The sequence below is a fragment of the Salvelinus alpinus genome, chromosome 1 (assembly GCF_045679555.1).
Source record: "Salvelinus alpinus chromosome 1, SLU_Salpinus.1, whole genome shotgun sequence".
NCBI lineage: Eukaryota > Metazoa > Chordata > Actinopteri > Salmoniformes > Salmonidae > Salvelinus > Salvelinus alpinus.
In genome coordinates this window covers 24,864,766-24,885,613 of record NC_092086.1, presented here as the reverse complement: position 1 = coordinate 24,885,613, position 20,848 = coordinate 24,864,766, and the positions used below count along the sequence as shown (strand labels likewise).

The 20,848-nt window shown below is 46.5% G+C and overlaps 1 protein-coding gene across 2 annotated transcripts in view; it reads left to right on the top strand.

Annotated features, from left to right (window-relative positions):
* Positions 1–20,848, top strand: part of abca3b (ATP-binding cassette, sub-family A (ABC1), member 3b) — a 95,284-nt gene that overhangs the window by 53,986 nt on the left and 20,450 nt on the right. For both annotated transcript variants that reach the window (XM_071411103.1, XM_071411191.1), the window contains 7 exons: positions 967–1,104; positions 4,996–5,125; positions 7,302–7,456; positions 9,541–9,696; positions 11,564–11,774; positions 12,081–12,231; positions 12,701–12,799. In XM_071411103.1, the coding sequence (XP_071267204.1) occupies positions 967–1,104; positions 4,996–5,125; positions 7,302–7,456; positions 9,541–9,696; positions 11,564–11,774; positions 12,081–12,231; positions 12,701–12,799 (1,040 nt within the window). The remainder of the gene's footprint in view (positions 1–966; positions 1,105–4,995; positions 5,126–7,301; positions 7,457–9,540; positions 9,697–11,563; positions 11,775–12,080; positions 12,232–12,700; positions 12,800–20,848) is intronic.

The window sequence follows — 20,848 nt, the reverse complement described above, 5'->3', positions numbered from 1 at the left end:
GTCTTAGTCGGCGTGAGTTGGCTTGATAGAGAGAGACAGGGAAATGACAAACTCTAGACAACAATACAATGCGTTTTTGTATTGTCCATTTCCATGGAAATTCATCTTGTGAGTTCAGCAGTGCTGCAGTAGTGCTTACTCCCTCCCTACTCAGTTAACCATTCCATAGTCCTTTACATTATTGTCATTTATATCCTTACGGATTAACGAGCATGGGATGGATAGCTAATTAATTAAGCATAAAACGGGCCACCCACTTCCTCATCCCAACCTTAATTTACAGTCATAGCTGTTGTTCTCCTTCAAGAGGGCCGTTTTGTTGATTTAGTTTGGTGTGTGTGGTGCATGGTTTCCCAAACTCGGTCCTCAGGACCCTAAGGGGTGCACGTTTTGGTTTTTGCCCTAACAATACACAGCTGATTTCAAATAATCAACTAATCATCTAGCTTTGATCATTTGAATTGGTTGTGTAGTGTTAGGGCAAAAACCGAAACGTGGAGCCCTTGGGGTCCCGAGGACCGAGTGTGGGAAACGCTGGTGTAGTGTCTTGATAAGGAGCAGAGAGGCAGACAGGTTTTGTAACAACTCAATGACTTCCCCATTAGCAGCTGTATCGGGTGGTTTTGTTTTGGATGCATTGTCATTGACCTTAGTTTGGGTCACACTGAATGTTTTCCAAAGCCCCTGCTAACACACCTGACTCCAATAATCAACTAATCATGATCTTCAGTTTAGAATGCTATTAGTTTCATCAGCTGTGTTGACTAGGGATGGGGGAGAAGTGTGACACTACTCCGGCCCCGAGGACTGGAGTTGCCATCCCTGACTAGGTTAATGTTTACTCCATAGACAAGACCCATGATAGAGGCATCTTTCTGATACTGACCATAAGGGTACGAGCTGAGGAAAGATAAGCATTCCACTTATTTTCTTTCTCCCATTTCCTTTCTCTCCCTCCCTCTCCAGCCGTCCTACTGGTGCAGCAGCCCCCGCATGGCCATGGTGAAGGAAGAGGAAGACGTGGAGAAGGCTCTGAAGGGAGAGTTCATCGAGGAGGAGCCAGCTGGACTGGTCTCAGGAGTCAAGATCAAACACCTGAACAAGGCAAGATCTTAAATGCAAGCTGTCCACCCAGTCCCAATTCGATCCCTACCCCTCCCTTTGGCTGTAACCCTATGATGTCTGCAGATCTGTAGAGTGGAAGCAACACGGTGGAAGCTCCTCCACTACACTGCTTATACTGTCCAGTCTCTTCAGCTCCCTATACATAGAAGGTTTGGGCCGAGGAGTTGGGAGTGAATTGAGACTGAGACATCAAGTGGTTGAACACGTTTTTACAAAAAAAGAAAGAAACCCCCTTGTAGCTTTACCATTATGGGAGTGTGCCTTTATTTCAGTGTGGTCCTCAACATGTAAAAGAGCATCTCATTTCATATTGTTATGTAATGATGTTTTTGAACTGGAACTAGGCAGGAGGAGATTTTTGGTACATTTTTTGTATGTTTTCTTCCGTTTGAAGATTAATCAACACAACCCAGGGCTGGGTAGACATAATGGAGAAGGTGATTATGGCGCTAGGCCCTTAGACCCAGGGCTGGAGATGATGAGGTGATTAGACCCAGGGCTGGAGATGATGAGGTGATTAGACCCAGGGCTGGAGATGATGAGGTGATTAGACCCAGGGCTGGAGATGATGAGGTGATTAGACCCAGGGCTGGAGATGATGAGGTGATTAGACCCAGGGCTGGAGATGATGAGGTGATTAGACCCAGGGCTGGAGATGATGAGGTGATTAGACCCAGGGCTGGAGATGGATAATGAAGAGCAAAATAATGACTTCCCTCAGGGATAGGTAGGCCATTGTAATCATTAAATTAGTTTATTAGTCACATGCACAGGGTCGCAGATGTAATTGCAGGGTACAGTGAAATTGTTAGGCTCCAACAGTGCGGGAAGTTTTTGCCATGATGCTCCTATATTGCCCGCATCTGAGTGATGGAAATGGGGAGAATAGGCCATGCCATTGTAATCATTTTAATCCAGGGATAGGTTTGCCATTGTAATGATTTTAATCCAGGGGTAGATAGGCAGGCCGTTGTAATGATTTTAATCCAGAGGTAGGTAGGCAGGCCATTGTAATGATTTTAATCCAGGGGTAGGTAGGCAGGCCATTGTAATGATTTTAATCCAGAGGTAGGTATGCCATTGTAATGATTTTAATCCAGAGGTAGGTATGCCATTGTAATCATTTTAATCCAGAGGTAGGTATGCCATTGTCATGATTTTAATCCAGGGATAGGTAGTCCATTGTAATGATTTTAATCCAGGGATAGGTAGTCCATTGTAATGATTTTAATCCAGGGGTAGGTAGGCCGGCCGTTGTAATGATTTTAATCCAGGTGTAGGTTGGCCGGCCGTTGTAATGATTTTAATCCAGGTGTAGGTTGGCCGGCCGTTGTAATGATTTAAATCCAGGGGTAGGTAGGCCATTGTAATGATTTTAATCCAGAGGTAGGTAGGCCATTGTAATGATTTTAATCCAGAGGTAGGTAGGCCATTGTAATGATTTTAATCCAGGGGTAGGTAGGCCATTGTAATGATTTTAATCCAGAGGTAGGTAGGCCATTGTAATGATTTTAATCCAGGGATAGGTAGTCCATTGTAATGATTTTAATCCAGGGGTAGGTAGGCCGGCCGGCCGTTGTAATGATTTTAATCCAGGTGTAGGTTGGCCGGCCGTTGTAATGATTTTAATGCAGGGGTAGGTAGGCCATTGTAATGATTTTAATCCAGGGGTAGGTAGGCCATTGTAATGATTTTAATCCAGGGGTAGGTAGGCCATTGTAATGATTTTAATCCAGGGGTAGGTAGGCCATTGTAATGATTTTAATCCAGGGGTAGGTAGGCCGGCCATTGTAATGATTTTAATCCAGGGATAGGTAGGCCGGCCGTTGTAATGAGTTTAATCCAGGGGTAGGTTGGCCGGCCGTTGTAATGATTTTAATCCAGGGGTAGGTTGGCCGGCCGTTGTAATGATTTTAATCCAGGGGTAGGTTGGCCGGCCGTTGTAATGATTTTAATCCAGGGGTAGGTTGGCCGGCCGTTGTAATGATTTTAATCCAGGGGTAGGTTGGCCGGCCGTTGTAATGATTTTAATCCAGGGGTAGGTTGGCCGGCCGTTGTAATGAGTTTAATCCAGGGGTAGGTTGGCCGGCCGTTGTAATGATTTTAATCCAGGGGTAGGTTGGCCGGCCGTTGTAATGATTTTAATCCAGGGGAAGGTTGGCCGGCCGTTGTAATGATTTTAATCCAGGGGTAGGTAGGCAGGCCGTTGTAATGATTTTAATCCAGGGGTAGGTAGGCAGGCCATTGTAATGATTTTAATCCAGAGGTAGGTATGCCATTGTAATGATTTTAATCCAGAGGTAGGTATGCCATTGTAATCATTTTAATCCAGAGGTAGGTATGCCATTGTCATGATTTTAATCCAGGGATAGGTAGTCCATTGTAATGATTTTAATCCAGGGATAGGTAGTCCATTGTAATGATTTTAATCCAGGGGTAGGTAGGCCGGCCGTTGTAATGATTTTAATCCAGGTGTAGGTTGGCCGGCCGTTGTAATGATTTTAATCCAGGTGTAGGTTGGCCGGCCGTTGTAATGATTTAAATCCAGGGGTAGGTAGGCCATTGTAATGATTTTAATCCAGAGGTAGGTAGGCCATTGTAATGATTTTAATCCAGAGGTAGGTAGGCCATTGTAATGATTTTAATCCAGGGGTAGGTAGGCCATTGTAATGATTTTAATCCAGGGGTAGGTAGGCCATTGTAATGATTTTAATCCAGAGGTAGGTAGGCCATTGTAATGATTTTAATCCAGGGATAGGTAGTCCATTGTAATGATTTTAATCCAGGGGTAGGTAGGCCGGCCGGCCGTTGTAATGATTTTAATCCAGGTGTAGGTTGGCCGGCCGTTGTAATGATTTTAATGCAGGGGTAGGTAGGCCATTGTAATGATTTTAATCCAGGGGTAGGTAGGCCATTGTAATGATTTTAATCCAGGGGTAGGTAGGCCATTGTAATGATTTTAATCCAGGGGTAGGTAGGCCATTGTAATGATTTTAATCCAGGGGTAGGTAGGCCGGCCATTGTAATGATTTTAATCCAGGGATAGGTAGGCCGGCCGTTGTAATGATTTTAATCCAGGGATAGGTAGGCCATTGTAATGATTTTAATCCAGGGGTAGGTAGGCCATTGTAATGATTTTAATCCAGGGGTAGGTAGGCCATTGTAATGATTTTAATCCAGGGGTTGGCCGGCCGTTGTAATGATTTTAATGCAGGGGTAGGTAGGCCATTGTAATGATTTTAATCCAGGGGTAGGTAGGCCATTGTAATGATTTTAATCCAGGGGTAGGTAGGCCATTGTAATGATTTTAATCCAGGGGTAGGTAGGCCATTGTAATGATTTTAATCCAGGGGTAGGTAGGCCGGCCATTGTAATGATTTTAATCCAGGGATAGGTAGGCCGGCCGTTGTAATGATGTTAATCCAGGGATAGGTAGGCCATTGTAATGATTTTAATCCAGGGGTAGGTAGGCCATTGTAATGATTTTAATCCAGGGGTAGGTAGGCCATTGTAATGATTTTAATCCAGGGGTAGGTAGGCCATTGTAATGATTTTAATCCAGGTGTAGGTAGGCCGTTGTAATGAGTTTAATCCAGGGGTAGGTTGGCCGGCCGTTGTAATGAGTTTAATCCAGGGGTAGGTTGGCCGGCCGTTGTAATGATTTTAATCCAGGGGTAGGTTGGCCGGCCGTTGTAATGATTTTAATCCAGGGGTAGGTTGGCCGGCCGTTGTAATGATTTTAATCCAGGGGTAGGTTGGCCGGCCATTGTAATGATGTTAATCCAGGGGTAGGTAGGCCATTGTAATGATGTTAATCCAGGGATAGGTAGGCCATTGTAATCATTTTGATTTTGATTTTCATCCTGCCAGGAGTTCAAAGTGGGTAACAAGACGCGGCAGGCTGTCAAGGATCTGACGGTGAACATGTTCGAGGGCCAGATCACAGTTCTGCTGGGGCACAACGGAGCCGGGAAGACCACCACACTGTCCATGCTGACAGGTGGGACGCACACACACACACAGCCATACACATTGCCACTTTTCCCTTGTACAATCTACAGACCGAATTGAAAACAGGGATGACACTAACAGAACCGAAAGCATAGACAGGCCAGTGTGCCTCCACTCTAAAACCAAACTCACAATAGGCTTTGTATTGTAAAATTCACTCCTTATGTTTCTCTGTGTATCCTCCAGGTCTGTTTCAGTGGCAGGGCCTACATTAACAGCTATGTTTCTCTGTGTATCCTCCAGGTCTGTTTCAGTAGCAGGGCCTACATTAACAGCTACAGTGGGGAGAACAAGTATTTGATACACTGCCGATTTTGCAGGTTTAAAAGTCACATTGTATGACTTTTAAGTAATTAATTTGCATTTTATTGCATGACATAAGTATTTGATCACCTACCAACCAGTAAGAATTACGGCTCTCACAGACCTGTTAGTTTTTCTTTAAGAAGCCCTCCTGTTCTCCACTCATTACCTGTATTAACTGCACCTGTTTGAACTCGTTACCTGTATAAAAGACACCTGTCCACACACTCAATCAAACAGACTCCAACCTCTCCACAATGGCCAAGACCAGAGAGCTGTGTAAGGACATCAGGGATAAAATTGTAGACCTGCACAAGGCTGGGATGGGCTACAGGACAATAGGCAAGCAGCTTGGTGAGAAGGCAACAACTGTTGGCGCAATTATTAGAAAATGGAAGAAGTTCAAGTTGACGGTCAATCACCCTCGGTCTGGGGCTCCATGCAAGATCTCACCTTGTGGGACATCAATGATCATGAGGAAGGTGAGGGATCAGTCCAGAACTACACGGCAGGACCTGGTCAATGACCTGAAGAGAGCTGGGACCACAGTCTCAAAGAAAACCATTAGTAACACACTACGCTGTCATGGATTAAAATCCTGCAGCGCACGCAAGGTCCCCCTGCTCAAGCCAGCGCATGTCCAGGCCCGTCTGAAGTTTGCCAATGACCATCTGGATGATCCAGAGGAGGAATGGGAGAAGGTCATGTGGTCTGATGAGACAAAAATAGAGCTTTTTGGTCTAAACTCCACTCGCCGTGTTTGGAGGAAGAAGAAGGATGAGTACAACCCCAAGAACACCATCCCAACCGTGAAGCATGGAGGTGGAAACATCATTCTTTGGGGATGCTTTCCTGCAAAGGGGACAGGACGACTGCACCGTATTGAGGGGAGGATGGATGGGGCCATGTATCGCGAGATCTTGGCCAACAACCTCCTTCCATCAGTAAGAGCATTGAAGATGGGTTGTGGCTGGGTCTTCCAGCATGACAACGACCCGAAACGCACAGCCAGGGCAACTAAGGAGTGGCTCCGTAAGAAGCATCTCAAGGTCCTGGAGTGGCCTAGCCAGTCTCCAGACCTGAACCCAATAGAAAATCTTTGGAGGGAGCTGAAAGGCCGTATTGCCCAGCGACAGCCCCAAAACCTGAAGGATCTGGAGAAGGTCTGTATAGAGGAGTGGGCCAAAATCCCTGCTGCAGTGTGTGCAAACCTGGTCAAGAACTACAGGAAACGTATGATCTCTGTAATTGCAAAGAAAGGTTTCTGTACCAAATATTAAGTTCTGCTTTTCTAATGTATCAAATACTTATGTCATGCAATAAAATGCAAATCCATTACTTAAAAATCATACAATGTGATTTTCTGGATTTTTGTTTTAGATTCCGTCTCTCACAGTTGAAGTGTACCTATGATAACAATTACAGACCTCTATATGCTTTGTAAGTAGGAAAACCTGCAAAATCAGCAGTGTATCAAATACTTGTTCTCCCCACTGTATGTCTCTCTGTGTATCCTCCAGGTCTGTTTCAGTGGCAGGGCTTACATTAACAGCTATGTTTCTCTGTGTATCCTCCAGGTCTGTTTCAGTGGCAGGGCCTACATTAACAGCTATGTTTCTCTGTGTATCCTTCAGGTCTGTTTCAGTGGCAGGGCCTACATTAACAGCTATGTTTCTCTGTGTATCCTTCAGGTCTGTTTCAGTGGCAGGGCTTACATTAACAGCTATGTTTCTCTGTGTATCCTCCAGGTCTGTTTCAGTGGCAGGGCCTACATTAACAGCTATGTTTCTCTGTGTATCCTTCAGGTCTGTTTCAGTGGCAGGGCCTACATTAACAGCTATGTTTCTCTGTGTATCCTCCAGGTCTGTTTCCTCCCAGCAGTGGCAGGGCCTACATTAACGGCTATGACATCTGTCAGGACATGGCTCTCATTCGCCACAGCCTGGGCCTGTGTCCGCAGCACGACGTGCTCTTTGACTACCTCACTGTTCGGGAGCACCTGCTATTCTACACACAGGTAAGACATGCAAACACGCAGGCAGGCACCGAGACAGGCAGGCACCGAGACAGGCAGGCACCGAGACAGGCAGGCACCGAGACAGGCAGGCAGGCACGCAGGCACCATTCCCCTCTACTTTCCTTACCTTCTGTCCTCTTATCGTTCCTTTTAAGTTTACTTTCTCAATTCCACTAACTTTTCCTCACATCCCATACTTCCCTTCTTCCCACTTACTTATGTCTCTCGCGCTCGCTCTCCCCTGGGTTCTCTCATGCTCACTCTCCCTTGCGTTCTCTCATGCTCTCACTCTCTATTGCGCTCTCCAGCTGTGGTATGTATTCCTTATGCCTCTCATCTCCAGTTGAAGGGATATTTCTTATGTCTCTCTCTCTCTGTCTCGTCTCCAGCTGAAGGGTTATTCCTTATGTCTCTGTCTCGTCTCATCTCCAGTTGAAGGGATATTTCTTATGTCTCTCTCTCTCTCTCTCTCTGTCTCGTCTCCAGCTGAAGGGTTATTCCTTATGTCTCTCTCTCTCTGTCTCGTCTCCAGTTGAAGGGTTATTCCTTATGTCTCTCTCTCTCTGTCTCATCTCCAGCTGAAGGGTTATTCCTTATGTCTCTCTCTCTCTGTCTCGTCTCCAGTTGAAGGGTTATTCCTTATGTCTCTCTCTCTCTGTCTCGTCTCCAGTTGAAGGGTTATTCCTTATGTCTCTCTCTCTGTCTCATCTCATCTCCAGTTGAAGGGTTATTCCTTATGTCTCTCTCTCTGTCTCATCTCATCTCCAGTTGAAGGGTTATTTCTTATGTCTCTCTCTCTCTGTCTCGTCTCCAGTTGAAGGGTTATTCCTTATGTCTCTCTCTCTGTCTCGTCTCATCTCCAGTTGAAGGGTTATTCCTTATGTCTCTCTTTCTCTGTCTCGTCTCCAGTTGAAGGGTTATTTCTTATGTCTCTCTCTCTCTCTGTCTCGTCTCCAGTTGAAGGGTTATTCCTTATGTCTCTCTCTCTCTGTCTCGTCTCCAGTTGAAGGGTTATTCCTTATGTCTCTCTCTCTCTCTCTGTCTCGTCTCCAGCTGAAGGGTTATTCCTTATGTCTCTCTCTCTCTGTCTCATCTCCAGTTGAAGGGTTATTTCTTATGTCTCTCTCTCTCTGTCTCGTCTCCAGCTGAAGGGTTATTCCTTATGTCTCTCTCTCTCTGTCTCATCTCCAGTTGAAGGGTTATTCCTTATGTCTCTCTCTCTCTCTCTGTCTCATCTCCAGTTGAAGGGTTATTTCTTATGTCTCTCTCTCTCTGTCTCGTCTCCAGCTGAAGGGTTATTCCTTATGTCTCTCTCTCTCTGTCTCGTCTCCAGCTGAAGGGTTATTCCTTATGTCTCTCTCTCTCTGTCTCATCTCCAGTTGAAGGGTTATTTCTTATGTCTCTCTCTCTCTGTCTCGTCTCCAGCTGAAGGGTTATTCCTTATGTCTCTCTCTCTCTGTCTCGTCTCCAGCTGAAGGGTTATTTCTTATGTCTCTCTCTCTCTCTCTGTCTCATCTCCAGTTGAAGGGATATTTCTTATGTCTCTCTCTCTCTCTGTCTCGTCTCCAGCTGAAGGGTTATTTCTTATGTCTCTCTCTGTCTCGTCTCATCTCCAGTTGAAGGGTTATTCCTTATGTCTCTCTCTCTCTGTCTCATCTCATCTCCAGTTGAAGGGTTATTCCTTATGTCTCTCTCTCTCTGTCTCGTCTCCAGCTGAAGGGTTATTTCTTATGTCTCTCTCTGTCTCGTCTCCAGCTGAAGGGTTATTCCTTATGTCTCTCTCTCTCTGTCTCGTCTCATCTCCAGTTGAAGGGTTATTCCTTATGTCTCTCTGTCTCGTCTCCAGCTGAAGGGTTATTCCTTATGTCTCTCTCTCTCTGTCTCGTCTCATCTCCAGCTGAAGGGTTATTCCTTATGTCTCTCTCTCTGTCTCGTCTCCAGTTGAAGGGTTATTCCTTATGTCTCTCTATCTCTGTCTCGTCTCCAGTTGAAGGGTTATTCCTTATGTCTCTCTATCTCTGTCTCGTCTCATCTCCAGTTGAAGGGTTATTCCTTATGTCTCTCTATCTCTGTCTCGTCTCCAGCTGAAGGGGTATTCCCAGGAGAAGATTCCAGCTGAGGTGGACCGGATCATCAGGATCCTGAACCTGGAGGACAAGCGGCATTCCCACTCCAAGACTCTGTCAGGTGGGATGAAAAGGAAACTATCCATCGGCATCGGCCTCATCGGAGACTCCAAGGTCAGTATTGGATTGCGTCCCAAATGCCACCCATTTCCCTATTCAGTGCACTGCTTTTGACCCGAAAGTATTGTCTTGTCACTCAATTCAAAATGACTTTATTAATCCCAGAGGGTTAATTAGCGTGGTATTGTCAAAGTACAGGCATACCATAATTGCATGAATAAATACATATCCCTTTGACTTTTTCCACATTTTGTTGTGTTACAGCCTGCATTTAAAATGGATTAAATTGAGATGTGTCACTGGCCTATATACACAATACCTCATAATGTCAAAGTGAAATTATGTATAAAAAAATTATAAAAAATAATGTATGAAAAATAGAACGCTGAAATGTCTTGAGTCAATAAGTATTCAACCCGTTTGTTATGGCAAGCCTAAATAAGTTCAGGAGTAAACATTTGCTTAACAAGTCACGTAATAAGTTGCATGGACTCACTCTGTGTGAAATAGTAGTGTTTAAAATGATTTTTGAATGAATACCTCATCTCTGTACCCCACATATACAATTATATGTAAGGCCCCTCAGTCTAGAAGTGCATTTCAAACACAGATTCAACCCCAAAGACCAGGGAGGTTTTCCAATGCCTCGCAAAGAAGGGATAGATAAAAAATAAATTAGACATTGAATATCCCTTTGAGTATGGTGAAGTTATTAATTACACTTTGGATGGTGTATCAATACACCCAGTCACTACAAAGATACAGGCATCCTTCCTAACTCAGTTGCCGGAGAGGAAGGAAACCATTTAGGGGTTTCACCATGAGGCCAAATTTAAAACAGTTAAGAGTTTAATGGCTGTGGTAGGAGAAAACTGAGGATGGATCAACAATAATGTAGTTAGTCCACAATACTAACCTAATTGACAGAAGGAAACCTGTACAGAATACAAATATTCAAAAACATGCAGATTGTTTGCAACAAGGCACTAAACTAATACTGAAAAAAATAATTTGTCAGAACCTTTGACTTTTTTCCCCAGGACTTTTTGTCCTGAATATAAAGTTATGTTTGGGGCAAATCCAATACAACACATTACTGAGTACTACTCTTCATATTTTCAAGCATCGGGGTGGCTGCATTATGTTATGGGTATGCTTGTAATTGTTAAGGACTGAGTTGTTTTTCAGGACAAAAAATAAATGGAATGGAGCTAAGCACAGGCAAAATCCTAGAGGAAAACCTGGTTCAGTCTCTTTTCCACCAGAAATTGAGAGATGAGTTCTCCTTTCAGCAGGACAATAACCTAAAACACAAAGCCAAATATACACTGGAGTTGCTTACCAAGAAGTCAGTGAATGTTGCTGAGTTACAGTTTTGACTTAAATCTACTTGAAAATCTCTGGCAAGACCTGAACATGGGTGTCTAGCAATGATTAACAACCAATTTGACAGCCCTTGAAGAATTTAGAAAATAATAAATGCGCAAATATTGCACAATCCATAGAGACTGACCCAGCCTACTCACAGCTGTAATCAATGCCAAAAGTGCTTCTACAAAATATTGACTCGGTGGTGTGAATACTTATGTAAATTAGACTTTTTATTTCATTTTCAAAACATTTTCAAAAATTCCTAAAAACATGTTTTCACTTTGTCATTATGGGGTATTGTGTGTAGATGGGTGAGAAAAACAATCTATGAAATCCATTTTGAATTTGGGCTGTAACACAACAAAATGTTGTATGAATTCTTGATGCACTGTATGTGCAACACACAAGGCTATTTCAACACATCTTACCCCTCCGGCTATTTCTTTGTCCCTTCCCTTCCATCCCTCAATCTTCCCTTTCCTCCACCCCCTCTCCCTGTCTCAATCTCTTTGTCCATCCATCCTTCCATCTCACCACTCCTCCCCTCCAGGTGGTGATGTTGGATGAGCCCACGTCGGGCATGGACCCGTCGGCGCGGCGGGCCACCTGGGACCTGCTTCAGGGCGAGAAGCGCGGGCGCACCATCCTGCTGACTACGCACTTCATGGACGAGGCCGACCTGCTGGGAGACCGTATTATCATCATGGCTGGGGGAGAGCTGCAGTGCTGCGGCTCGCCGCTGTTTCTCAAGAACAAATATGGTGAGAGGAGGGAGGGAGAAAAAGAAGAATGGGTAGAGAGGATAAAGGGTGTGGGAGAGGGAAGAGGGAAGAGAGGAGGGATGATAAAATGAACAGGTGTGATGGAGAGGTCGTGGAAATAGAGAGAAGAGAAGAGGTGGAATGTCGTGGTGAAATGAAACCGGTTGGAAAGAAGGGGGGAGAAGTGGAAGTGGTGGGAGTGAAGACTACAAGACAGTGTGAATGACTAGTAGTTGTAGATCTGTCATGAGGTGATAGGAGAGTGATTCAGAGATCTAACTTTATCTTCCTTCTCCTGCGTCTCAGGTGCTGGCTACCACATGGTGATCGTGAAGGACGCGCTGTGCAACGTGTCTGAGATCACACGTCTGGTCCACATGTACGTTCCCAATGCCACGCTGGAGAGCAGTGCTGGGGCTGAGCTCTCATACATTCTCCCCAAAGAGAGCACCAACCGGTAAGACAAAATCAATACCCAATCTCACACAGGCCATCAGTGCTGATGGCCACAGCTCGGTGTTTAGTGTGACACATACTATTTTTGTTAGCCTATTTTGATGAGTCGAAGTTGGGTCCAATCTGAGGGTGTTGCTGCTTGCTACAGTATGATTACAGACACCTCTAGTTCTAGAGGTAAGGGTGATGTTTCAAGAAGATATATAGCGTATGTCCCAAATGGCACCCTATTCCCTATTTAGTACACTACTTTTGACCACTTTTGACCTGGTGAAAAGTAGTGCAGTAAAATGGGAATAGGGTGGTATTTTGGTCCCTACCATAGTTGTTGGTTTTATCTGGAGGCAGTATTGAGTGACTGTTGAGGTTGTTTAACGGCCTGTGACGTAACCATAGCTCCCCATGACAGAAGACTGTTTTAGACCCGGGTCTGACTGATCTCTGATGGATCAATGTTCTTCTCTCTCCAGGTTTGAGCTGCTGTTTGCAGAGCTGGAGATGAACAGAGAGGAGCTGGGCATCGCCAGCTATGGAGCCTCTGTCACCACCATGGAGGAGGTCTTCCTCAGGTATGCGATCACACGTTCATCACAACTCCCAGGGAGAGTACCAGCTAGGTCTGGACCTCTCACCACAGCTCCCAGGGAGAGTACCAGCTAGGTCTGGACCTCTCACCACAGCTCCCAGGGAGGGTACCAGCTAGGTCTGGACCTCTCACCACAGCTCCCAGGGAGAGTACCAGCTAGGTCTGGACCTCTCACCACAGCTCCCAGGGAGGGTACCAGCTAGGTCTGGACCTCTCACCACAGCTCCCAGGGAGGGTACCAGCTAGGTCTGGACCTCTCACCACAGCTCCCAGGGAGACTACCAGCTAGGTCTGGACCTCTCACCACAGCTCCCAGGGAGACTACCAGCTAGGTCTGGACCTCTCACCACAGCTCCCAGGGAGACTACCAGCTAGGTCTGGACCTCTCACCACAGCTCCCAGGGAGACTACCAGCTAGGTCTGGACCTCTCACCACAGCTCCCAGGGAGACTACCAGCTAGGTCTGGACCTCTCACCACAGCTCCCAGGGAGACTACCAGCTAGGTCTGGACCTCTCACCACAGCTCCCAGGGAGACTACCAGCTAGGTCTGGACCTCTCACCACAGCTCCCAGGGAGACTACCAGCTAGGTCTGGACCTCTCACCACAGCTCCCAGGGAGAGTTCCAGCTAGGTCTGGACCTCTCACCACAGCTCCCAGGGAGAGTTCCAGCTAGGTCTGGACCTCTCACCACAGCTCCCAGGGAGTCTACCAGCTAGGTCTGGACCTCTCACCACAGCTCCCAGGGAGAGTTCCAGCTAGGTCTGGACCTCTCACCACAGCTCCCAGGGAGACTACCAGCTAGGTCTGGATCTCTCACCACAGCTCCCAGGGAGAGTACCAGCTAGGTCTGGATCTCTCACCACAGCTCCCAGGGAGAGTTCCAGCTAGGTCTGGACCTCTCACCACAGCTCCCAGGGAGACTACCAGCTAGGTCTGGACCTCTCACCACAGCTCCCAGGGAGAGTTCCAGCTAGGTCTGGACCTCTCACCACAGCTCCCAGGGAGAGTTCCAGCTAGGTCTGGACCTCTCACCACAGCTCCCAGGGAGTCTACCAGCTAGGTCTGGACCTCTCACCACAGCTCCCAGGGAGAGTTCCAGCTAGGTCTGGACCTCTCACCACAGCTCCCAGGGAGACTACCAGCTAGGTCTGGATCTCTCACCACAGCTCCCAGGGAGACTACCAGCTAGGTCTGGATCTCTCACCACAGCTCCCAGGGAGAGTACCAGCTAGGTCTGGAGTATGTATGTATGTACCTGCAGGCTTTTAAGTGTACACACACACACACACATACACACACACACACACACACCTGTGGCGGTCGGTGCCGTTTAAGAAGATGGAGGATGATTTGTTATATATAGTATATAGTATATCCAAGATGGCGTAGCAGTCGGATGTGTCTTTGTCCTGTCTTGTCCCGTGTAAATAGTATTCGTATTTTTCGTATACATTTCGTATTTATTTTAATTTCACTTTCCATCTAGGAACTGAATATACATTCCTACATTCCGCCTCACCCAATGTGGTACGGACCTGCTATTTTTTATATACTTTAGAACCGTAACCACAATCAGAAGCTAGCCAGATAACTAGCTACTAGCTAGTAGTCAGTTAGCCACTGCCGCGGTCTTCGCCCTTAACTCGGACACAGCCAGCTTCAATACCGGGCCGATACCTGCCAGTCTGCAAGCGCGATATCAACCCAGAGCATATAGGACTGCTTTTTCTCTACCACATCACCGGATTCCTGACGCAAGCTCTGGACAATTACACCGTATTATCACAGCTAGCTAGCTGCAACCGAGTGGCTACTACTGGCTAACACCTCTGTCCCGAAGCAAGCACCAGTTAGCCTTGAGCTAGCCTCGAGCTAGGCCCATCTGCCGGCTAGCTGCAGCGCGATATCAACCCAGAGCATATAGGAATGCTTTTTCTCTACCACATCACCGGATTCCTGACGCAAGCTCTGGACAATTACACCGTATCATCACAGCTAGCTAGCTGCAACCGAGTGGCTACTACTGGCTAACACCTCTGTCCCGAAGCAAGCACCAGTTAGCCTTGAGCTAGCCTCGAGCTAGGCCCATCTGCCGGCTAGCTGCAAGCGCGATATCAACCCAGAGCATATAGGACTGCTTTTTCTCTACCACATCACTGGATTCCTGACGCAAGCTCTGGACAATTACACCGTATCATCACAGCTAGCTAGCTGCAACCGAGTGGCTACTACTGGCTAACACCTCTGTCCCGAAGCAAGCACCAGTTAGCCTTGAGCTAGCCTCGAGCTAGGCCCATCTGCCGGCTAGCTGAAGAGCTAGTGCCACTGCCACTGCCACGAAGCTAGCACCAGTTAGCAAACACTATTCTACAATTCACAACCTCTCTTTCGCCATCGCCATCTGGCTTGGATTCTCTGTCGACACAACCACGTCTGAGCAGACCCCCTCCGTCTGAGCAGACCACCCCCCGGGCTACTAACTTTACACGCCGCGTGCTAGCTTAGTGGAGGCCTCCTCTGCTCCATCTACGGCTGCCCCCTGGACACTATGATCACTTGGCTACATAGCTGATGCATGCTTGACTGTCCATTAATTCACGGTACTCCATTCTGTTTATTTGTGTCTTATCTGTCGGCTCTGTGCTTTAACTCAGGATCTGTGTGTAGTTAATCCGACCCTCTCTGCCTAGTCATCGCCATTTTTACCTGTTGTTGCTGTGTCAGACTAGCACCCTGTTATTGCTGCTGTTATCTTACCTGTTGTTTTAGCTAGCTCTCCCAATCAAGACCTGCAATCACTTTATGCCTTATTGTATGTCTCTCTCAAATATCAATATGCCTTGCATACTGTTGTTCAGGCTAGTTTTCATTGTCATTGTTTTGGTTTGCAATGGACCCTGTAGTTCCACTCTCCGTACCTCTGATACCCCCTTTGTCCCACCCCCCACACATGCGGTGACCTCACCCATTGAGACCAGCATGTCCAGAGATACAACCTCTCTTATCATCACCCAGTGCCTGGGCTTGCCTCCGCTGTACCCGCGCCCCTCCATACCCCTGTCTGCACATTATGCCCAGAATCTATTCTACCACGCCCATAAATCTGCTCCTTTTATTCTTTGTCCCCAACGCTCTAGGCGACCAGTTTTGATAGCCTTTAGCCGCACCCTCATCCTACTACTCCTCTGTTCCTCGGGTGATGTGGAGGTAAACCCAGGCCCTGCATGTCCCCAGTCACCCTCATTTGTTGACTTCTGCGATCGAAAAAGCCTTGGCCTCATGCATGTCAACATCAGAAGCCTCCTCCCTAAGTTTGCCTTACTCACCGCTTTAGCACACTCTGCCAATCCTGATGTCCTTGCCGTGTCCGAATCCTGGCTTAGGAAGGCCACCAAAAATTCTGAGATTTCCATACCCAACTATAACACTTTCCGTCAAGATAGAACTGCCAAAGGGGGAGGAGTTGCAATCTACTGCAGAGATAGCCTGCAAAGTTCTGTCATACTTTCCAGGTCTATGCCCAAACAGTTCGAACTTCTAATTTTAAAAATTAATCTCTCCAGAAATAAGTCTCTCACTGTTGCCGCCTGCTACCGACCCCCCTCAGCTCCCAGCTGTGCCCTGGACACCATCTGTGAATTGATCGCTCCCCATCTAGCTTCAGAGTTTGTTCTGTTAGGTGACCTAAACTGGGATATGCTTAACACCCCGGCAGTCCTACAATCCAAGCTTGATGCCCTCAATCTCACACAAATCATCAAGGAACCCACCAGGTACAACCCTAAATCCGTAAACATGGGCACCCTAATAGACATTATCCTGACCAACCTGCCCTCCAAATACACCTCTGCTGTCTTCAATCAAGATCTCAGCGATCACTGCCTCATTGCCTGTATCCGCCACGGGTCTGCGGTTAAACGACCACCCCTCATCACTGTCAAACGCTCCCTAAAACACTTCTGCGAGCAGGCCTTTCTAATCGACCTGGCCCGGGTACCCTGGAAGGATATTGACCTCATCCCGTCAGTTGAGGATGCCTGGTCATTCTTTAAATGTTACTTCCTCACCATATTAGACAAGCATGCTCCGTTCAAAAAATGCAGAACCAAGAACAGATATAGCCCTTGGTTCACTCCAGACCTGACTGCCCTCGACCAGCACAAAAACATCCTGTGGCGAACTGCAATAGCATCGAAGAGCCCCCGCGATATGCAACTGTTCAGGGAAGTCAGGAACCAATACACGCAGTCAGTCAGGAAAGCAAAGGCCAGCTTTTTCAAGCAGAAATTCGCATCCTGTAGCTCTAACTCCAAAAAGTTCTGGGATACTGTAAAGTCCATGGAGAACAAGAGCACCTCCTCCCAGCTGCCCACTGCACTGAGGCTAGGTAACACGGTCACCACCGATAAATCCGTGATAATCGAAGACTTCAACAAGCATTTCTCAATGGCTGGCCATGCCTTCTTCCTGGCGACTCCAACCTTGGCCAACAGCCCCGCCCCCCCCCCGCTGCTACTCGCCCAAGCCTCCCCAGCTTCTCCTTTACCCAAATCCAGATAGCAGATGTTCTGAAAGAGCTGGAAAACCTGGACCCATACAAATCAGCTGGGCTTGACAATCTGGACCCCCTATTTCTGAAACTGTCCGCCGCCATTGTCGCACCCCCTATTACCAGCCTGTTCAACCTCTCCTTCGTATCATCTGAGATCCCCAAGGATTGGAAAGCTGCCGCGGTCATCCCCCTCTTCAAAGGGGGAGACACCCTGGACCCAAACTGTTACAGACCTATATCCATCCTGCCCTGCCTATCTAAGGTCTTCGAAAGCCAAGTCAACAAACAGATCACTGACCATCTCGAATCCCACCGTACCTTCTCCGCTGTGCAATCCGGTTTCCGAGCCGGTCACGGGTGCACCTCAGGCACGCTCAAGGTACTAAACGACATCATAACCGCCATCGATAAAAGACATTACTGTGCAGCCGTCTTCATCGACCTGGCCAAGGCTTTCGACTCTGTCAATCACCATATTCTTATCGGCAGACTCAGTAGCCTCGGTTTTTCTAATGACTGCCTTGCCTGGTTCACCAACTACTTTGCAGACAGAGTTCAGTGTGTCAAATCGGAGGGCATGTTGTCCGGTCCTCTGGCAGTCTCTATGGGGGTACCACAGGGTTCAATTCTCGGGCCGACTCTTTTCTCTGTATACATCAATGATGTTGCTCTTGCTGCGGGCGATTCCCTGATCCACCTCTACGCAGACGACACCATTCTATATACTTCCGGCCCTTCCTTGGACACTGTGCTATCTAACTTCCAAACGAGCTTCAATGCCATACAACACTCCTTCCGTGGCCTCCAACTGCTCTTAAACGCTAGTAAAACCAAATGCATGCTTTTCAACCGTTCGCTGCCTGCACCCGCACGCCCGACTAGCATCACCACCCTGGACGGTTCCGACCTAGAATATGTGGACATCTATAAGTACCTAGGTGTCTGGCTAGACTGCAAACTCTCCTTCCAGACTCATATCAAACATCTCCAATCCAAAATCAAATCAAGAATCGGCTTTCTATTCCGCAACAAAGCCTCCTTCACTCACGCCGCCAAACTTACCCTAGTAAAACTGACTATCCTGCCGATCCTCGACTTCGGCGATGTCATCTACAAAATAGCTTCCAACACTCTACTCAGCAAACTGGATGCAGTTTATCACAGTGCCATTCGTTTTGTTACTAAAGCACCTTATACGACCCACCACTGCGACCTGTATGCCCTAGTCGGCTGGCCCTCGCTACATGTTCGTCGTCAGACCCACTGGCTCCAGGTCATCTACAAGGCTATGCTAGGTAAAGTGCCGCCTTATCTCAGTTCACTGGTCACGATGGCTACACCCACCCGCAGCACGCGCTCCAGCAGGTGTATCTCACTGATCATCCCTAAAGCTAAAACCTCATTTGGACGCCTTTCCTTCCAGTTCTCTGCTGCCTGCGACTGGAACGAATTGCAAAAATCTCTGAAGTTGGAGACTTTTATCTCCCTCAACAACTTTAAAAATCTGCTATCCGAGCAGCTAACCGATCGCTGCAGCTGTACATAGTCCATCTGTAAACTACCCACCCAATTTACCTACCTCACCCCCCATACTGCTTTTATTTATTTACTTTTCTGCTCTTTTGCACACCAGTACCAGTATCTCTTCTTGCACATGATCATCTGATGATTTATCACTCCAGTGTTAATCTGCTAAATTGTAATTATTCGATTTATTGCCTACCTCATGCCTTTTGCACACATTGTATATAGATTCTCTTTTTTTCTACCATGTTATTGACTTGTTTATTGTTTACTCCATGTGTAACTCTGTGTTGTCTGTTCACACTGCTATGCTTTATCTTGGCCAGGTCGCAGTTGCAAATGAGAACTTGTTCTCAACTAGCCTACCTGGTTAAATAAAGGTGAAATAAAAAATAAAAAAATAAAATGGCCTTATTTCTATTACAGCATATTGGATAACTGTCTTTCACATTCCATTCAGCCAGTTCAATGTAACAGTGATAGGTTTAGGTTACTACATGATACTCACATTTTCCCTGTACCCGTCATGAGGTTGCTACAACCTAGCCTGTGAAGGAAAGTTTACAACGTAGGTGCACGCAGGTTGAGAGAAACATTTGAAGTGACAGACAGTGACACATGTAATACCGCCTTGCACAATCTTGCCTGCGTCTAGTTGATCTAGGGTGTAATCATTAGTCTAACAGTTGCAAATTAGAGTTTATTTTGGACAAATTCAGGTATGTTTATCCCCGTTTCGTTCCGTGTGCTTCCGTTTAAGAAACGTTTTTCAACAGAATCCGTGGAATGAATACACCCCTGATCACTAGTGAACATTTGTTTCATAGCAGCCATGTTCTATTCCTTCTCACATCTATGCTCTCTCCTCCTCTCACCTTTTCACTTCGCTTGAGGACTTCTTCAATGCACAACACAGCTGTATGTGACCAGGCGAAGAAACCTTTCCAAGCCAAACCATATCATAACCACTAAAGCCTACATCGTTGTCACCATATTAGCTAAAGTAACGTCCTAGTCAACATAACTAATAGAACTAACACATTACTAAACCCGCTACGATCATGCAGTAATGTTAAACAGTTTAGCAGTTACACCGGCAGGCCCCGGTGGCAATACATTAGTAAAACCAAAAGCTTACCTTGGTATTGTTCCAGTGTTGTGGTGGATAGTCATAGCCAGCTAGCTAACATAGCATCCCTCTGTTTGAGCAGGGGGTTTGAGTAGGCTAAACTAGCTAGCTGCATTTGCTAGCTAAGTAAGTGAAACTGAAAGTAAAAAAAAAAAAAAGACAATCTCTCTTGCTTCTCTTTCATTTTGGAAGAAATGAATTTGTTAACTGTTAAACTATTGTCTTTATCTCTCTTTGAGTCAACTACTCACCACATTTGGTGCACTGCAGTGCTAGCTAGCTGTATCTTATGCTTTCAGTACTAAATTCATTCTCTGATCCTTTGATTATGTGGACAACATGTCAGTTCATGCTGCCAGAGCTCTGATTGATTGGAGGACGTCCCCCGGAAGTTGTCATAATTACTGTGTAAGTCCATGGAAGGCGGTGAGAACCATGAGCCTCCTAGGTTTTATATTGAAGTCAATGTACCCAGAGAAGGACGGAAGCTAGCTGTCCTCCGGCTATGCCATGGTGCTACCCTACAGAGTGCTGTTGAGGCTACTGTAGACCTTCACTGCAAAAAAAGTGTGTTAATCAATGATTTGGTGACGTGAATATATTTTGTATAGTTTTATCTAAAAAGGATAACTTTTTATACATTTTAATTTTTCTGAGGAGGATGGTCCTCCCCTTCTTCCTCTGAAGAGCCTCCACTGACACACACACTTATTCCAGTTCTCATCTTCCGCTCAATTACGCCGCATCCCCAGCCAGCTGCCTTCAGCTTACTTCTGAGCAATTATTTCTGCCAGTGTGTGTAAAGCCTCTTTGTGTGTGTGTTT